Source organism: Sprattus sprattus (genome assembly GCF_963457725.1).
Source record: "Sprattus sprattus genome assembly, chromosome: 6".
NCBI lineage: Eukaryota > Metazoa > Chordata > Actinopteri > Clupeiformes > Clupeidae > Sprattus > Sprattus sprattus.
This window is the reverse complement of record NC_137925.1, coordinates 428,068-433,610: the sequence shown is the minus strand read 5'-3', so window position 1 is coordinate 433,610 and position 5,543 is coordinate 428,068. Positions and strand designations below refer to the sequence as shown.

Genomic DNA, 5,543 nt, shown 5'->3' with positions numbered 1-5,543 from the left:
CAAGGAGATTTCCTTTCCTTGTGCCCCTCTAGGTAACCTTATCCTAACCAATCCAATCCCACACACACACACACACACACACACACACACACACACACACACAATAAATCCGACAAACACCCAGATGTCTCTACAAAAGGACACACTGGTTTTGTTAAACAAACCATTCCTTTGTCGGCCATGGTCTGTCCTGTTTATTTAAGAACGTTCCAGACTGCACCATCATAATACACTCTTCCCCGGCTGATAGTATAAAATAATGAACAGGTCGAAGAGCATAGATGCTCATGTTCTAGAACATTCAAAAGAAGAAAAGAAGTCCTCCGACACTTAAAACGTGACTCGCTAGACAACAATGTGCTAAGAGCAGACCAATAGCTTCTGAGTTAGACTAATGCTGAGGGAGGCTTTTCGATCACAAAGGCCCCAGCCGGGGATGGCTCTCTCTCTGCGTGTTGTGACAGGGCTGGCTCTAAGAAAACTGCTCTTCAATTAAGATGTGCACAATTGAGCCGCCTGCATAGAGCACCGCGTGCAAGTGCAGGCATGAAAGCATACCGGCTTCGCAAAGAGAGGCAGCCTGAGAATCAGTCTTTTAATCTCAGTGTGAGTAGTAATGTAGGTCTGTCAACACACACACACACACACACACACACACACACACACACACACACACACACACACACACACACACACACACTTTTGTGTTAATACAAACACAAATTCTGACACACAGACACTCTGGCGGTGACCCCACTAAGCACACACTCAGCCTAGACACTCAGTTGCAAGAACTCACGTATGCTAAATAATAATAACAATGAAAATCTTTTTGGACTGTTTTAGCAGTATGTTCTGCAATGCACAGGACTTTATTATAAAACAGCTTATGCCTAACTATATGTATCTTTATGCTGGAATTAGGAACAAAAAAACTATTTTCTGGAATGTCTCTCATGCTGGCAGATTTGAGGACGTAAATGAATCAAAACTGGCAAAGAACGGCAACCTGCATGCCTTCCCTGAGCTTCAGCAGGGCAACACTTAATGGATAGCATACAAGGAACAGTATGTACTATTGAGTATATAATGCATGGAAGCAACTGTGTGATTCCACACCCAGATCTGGCATCATCAAATCGTTGAGATAATTACAAGCACAAATGACTCAGACAGGTGTGGCAGAGCAAGGAGAGATGGGATACATTCTGTCCAGTAGTCCTCCAGGAGGGAGGAGGAGGAGGAGGAGGAGGAGGAGGAGGGAGGAGGAACAGGAGGGAGGAGGAGGAGGAACAGGAGGGAGGAGGAGGAGGAGGAGGAGGGAGGAGGAGGAGGAGGAGGAGGGAGGTGGAGGAGGAGGAGGAGGAGGGAGGAGGAGGAGGAGGGAGGAGGAAGAACAGGAGGGAGGAGGAGGAGGAGGAGGAGGAGGAGGAGGGAGGAGGAAGAACAGGAGGGAGGAGGAGGAGGAGGAACAGGAGGGAGGAGGGAGGAGGAGGAGGGAGGACTAGCCTAGCTCTGCTAAAAGGGGGCCTTTAGGGGGCTTTAAAGTAGACCTGACCTCTCACCTCCAGGATGACCATTCCCCTCCCTACTCGACCCCCCTCCTCACCCAGCTGCCAGCTCCTTGGCACCTGTCAGACCCTTCTATACCACCACTTCACACACACACACACACACACACACACACACACACACACACACACACACACACACACACACACACACACACACACACACACACACACACACACACACACACACACACACACACACACCACACACCACGCACACACACACACACCACACACCACACACCACGCGCACACACACACACACACACACACACAGACACACAGACACACAGAGGGGGAACAGCCAGCCAAGCCCACTCACACTCTCCCTTCCTCTATGGCCTATCAGAGGTGCTAAGTACTTCCCTCTGGGGGTGCACTAGACTAGCCACCACTTGTGTTTCCTCCTTGAGTGCAGAGACACACACACACACACACACACCACTGGCTGGGTTTATGGCTATATGGCTGCAGTACAGGGGCCATCATTAGCCGGCCGTCATTAAGTGTGATGTTTACTTAGGAAACCAGAGGAAATGCGACGGGGGGGGGGGGGGGGTGGTTGGCTGTAAAAGGTAAACTGTGAGCAGAGAGCCAAATGTACTCACGTCTTGAACTGCCGCAGGAAGATGCCCACATTCATGCTCCGCTTGGAGTCCAGGAGAGTCACCTGTGAATCAGACAAACACACAGCGATCAAAACAAGCATCATTGATGAACTGTGGCTATTTCACGAAATAGGGATAGTTGACGATCTGTGCCAGTTGCACTAAGGTCACTCATGATAGATGGGTTTTCAGGCTAATGATTCACAGATGGAGCAGGAGCTGTGTGTGTGTGTGTGTGTGTGTGTGTGTGTGAGTGTGTAACCATTATGAGCAATCGTGCTAAAGCTCTCAGCTCCTGACTAACTCTAAGGGCAATCAGTCTTCACATGACTCCCTCACACCTACATGCCATATAAACACATTTGTCTAGCAACCCTGAGCTATTCTGATGAGGTGATGAGGTGAAATAAGGGTCTCCTGATGGTCTTATTTGGGGCATGTTTCCAATTCAAAAGGCGGAAAAAAGGGGATTTCAATGACTTGACAAATACTGAACTTGATTAATGTTAAGCTGCTCACTAGGAGATGAAAAGCAAATACAGATATTATCTTAGGCAAACCACACACCCTAAACTAGACAACTACATGATAGATCTTTCACCCAAAGAAAACAACCAGAGATATCATGCACACTAATATGTTGGAAAATAATATTTCCATTTTAGAAGTGGTTTGGATGGTTCTACTTAGTTCTACATAATTAAGTGTCTCCTTGAGGTCAAATGTGCCACTAAACATCAATAAAAAGTGCTGCCGTTATCTTACGTAGCATAAATCTAATGCAGGTAGACCCCAGGACACCACCGCTCTCCCTCACCTTGTCCAGGCCGGTCTCCTGCGGCGAGCGGCAGCGCAGCAGGCTCCTGCGGAAGCTTCCGGATCGCTGGGACGTGCGCGCCTCCTTCTGGCTGAACAGCTCGTCCAACGAGCGCAGGTCCAGCGGGAAGTCCTCATCGCTAGCGGCCGCCGGCCCCGTCCACACGCTCTGGCGCCCCTCCACTCGCTCCCGCGGGATCCGCTCCCAGTTCAGCTTCCGGAGACGCTGCCGCCGCTTGGACTCCAGGCAGGAGAGGGCCGACTCCGGCAGGGAGGAGGAGGAGGAGGAGGAGGAGGACCACGAGGAAGACAAAGGCAGAGGAGGAGGCGGGGGTGGAGGAGGGGGAGGTGGAGGGGGAGGCGGAGGGGCCAGAGGGGCCGACTGAGAGGGCACAGGGAGCGCGGCGGCCATGACGGTCAGCGCTGGCGGACGGTTAGCAGCAGTAGGGCTCGCGGGGGCCCCAAGGGACGGAGTTCCATGAAAGGGCTGAGACTCTTTGGGGGCCACGCACAGGCTGATGTGCATAGAGAGAGAGAGGCAGCCACGGAACCACACGGCTTGAAGGGGGTGTGTGTGTGTGTGTGTGTGTGTGTGAGAGAGAGAGAGAGAGAGGCAGCCACGCAACCAGACGGCCTTAAAGGGTGAGATGAGAGGGAAGAGGACTTGGTTCTGCTGGGAGCCCACAAAAACAACCAGCACAGGGTGTGTGTGTGTGTGTGTGGGTGTGTGTGTGTGACCGAGGTCCACTCACACAGGATGAGAGTGAGGTTGGGGTCAGTCAAGACAACAATACAAACAAAGGTGACACCGCTGACTGGTAGGGTCCCACTGTAGTGTAGTGTGTACCTCCAACACACAGGATCTCCTTCCAAAGCTGCACTCTGTTTCTTCCTGACGAGAGAAGAGTAAATAAAACGTAAAGAGATTAAAATAGAAGAACAGTGACAGCTGAACTTTAGATAGATGTCATCAAGGCTCTGAGGTATGAAGAGCTGCATGAACACTGTACATCACACACAAAACAAACGGACTCCCTGTTATGATAATACCAGAGTTCTACTTTGCTTAATTATGCTGGTGTGTCTGTGTGTGAGAGAGAGAGATAGAGCTAGAGAGTGAGAGAGAGAGAGAGAGAGAGAGTGTGTGTGCGCTCCTATGCAAATCCACCTGTCCTGACATCTATTATTAAAAGCAGTGAAGCTCCTACACCTGGCAGACCCTGTCCTCTAATCAAAGCTAATGAGAGAGCTGTGTGTGTGTGTGTGTGTGTGTGTGTGTGTGTGTGTGTGTGTGTGTGTGTAGGCTAGTCTGTGGTTTGTTTGCCTTTCCCTCAACTCGTGCCACTGCTAGTTTGGGTTGAAGCCATTCATTGCTCTCCTCCTCAAGTGAAACTGTCAGAAGTTCAAGGCGCCTGAGATTTACAACATGGGGTTGTGTGGCTGTCACCCAGCCTGCTGTTTCAAGAGTATCTCTACCGTTACTCATTCTGTTGCCTCATGAGTCAACATACACCACAACCTAGTCTGCTTTTTCAGCTGACCATGACTACTGCTTACAGGCTCACGTAATTATCTTACGCTGTAACAGCTAATGTTACCTCTCCTCTGTAAACCATATTCCCCTATCATTTTAAGTATATCCTATCCTTCTAACCATCCATTCCTGTTAAGGTCTGCTATAGATCAAGGGTTTTACAAATTAAATTGTCTGGACGCATACCAGTGCAGCAATACCATGCACTTTTTACCTCCACTCGCGGATGCTAACATCTTAACTTGAAGAGTCCTTGAAATTAAGTTTTGGCTGACCCAACACACTGAACATTTCGTGAGGACAGGTGAATTGCTGTAACAGCCTCTACAATAGGCAAGCCGGCTTACTGACGTGAGACATTCCAGTTTGATATACTCTGAAAAACATTTCCTCATTTAAATTCTTGTTAAATTTTCTGGATGAATTGACAGTTTGAAGTGAAGCCAGCGGATTGTAAAAGAGGCCACACTCCTGCCAGAATGTTCCACAGACTACCGCAGGAGGGCGCTGCCTCGAGAGAACACCTTGATGCAATACGAGGATTATGAATCATTTGCAGATGAAAGTTTTGTTTTATAAACAGTTGAAAGTTCGCTGACATCCCATTAAAACAAAGCCGACCGCTGCAAGTACAATGATTTTTCTGAATCTGTAAGACTTTGCAGTGTGGTGTAGTGAAGAACCAGGCTAATTGTTAATGTAAACAAACAAATGAAGTACCCGAAGTCTTCATGTTGATTAATCTTTCGATCTAAAGCTATGAAAAGGGGTGTTTTACAAAAGATATATTTTGGGCTTTGACCCTGTTTTTTAGCACGTAACAACACGCTACATTCAACAACATAATTGGAAAGGCAATCAAACATTATTTCCTCTGAAAACAAACACGACAGAGATCACACATACATCAGGTTAGATGTTTTTCTTATAATTTTGAAGTAACATTTTAACTTGACTCATGTATAAAATAAAATAATTTCGATTTAATGGTTTTAGGGTTTTTTTTTTTTTTTT

At 48.0% G+C, this 5,543-nt stretch overlaps 1 protein-coding gene across 1 annotated transcript in view; it reads right to left on the bottom strand.

Moving 5' to 3' along the window:
- The window catches only part of fhdc2 (FH2 domain containing 2), a gene marked incomplete at both ends in the record, with an annotated part of 14,958 nt that extends 11,551 nt beyond the window's left edge, over positions 1 to 3,407 (bottom strand). Inside the window, 2 exons of the mRNA XM_080840254.1 lie at positions 2,180 to 2,241; positions 2,997 to 3,407. Coding sequence (XP_080696380.1) covers positions 2,180 to 2,241; positions 2,997 to 3,407 — 473 coding nt within the window. The remainder of the gene's footprint in view (positions 1 to 2,179; positions 2,242 to 2,996) is intronic.
- Between the last annotated feature and the right edge of the window lie 2,136 nt (positions 3,408 to 5,543).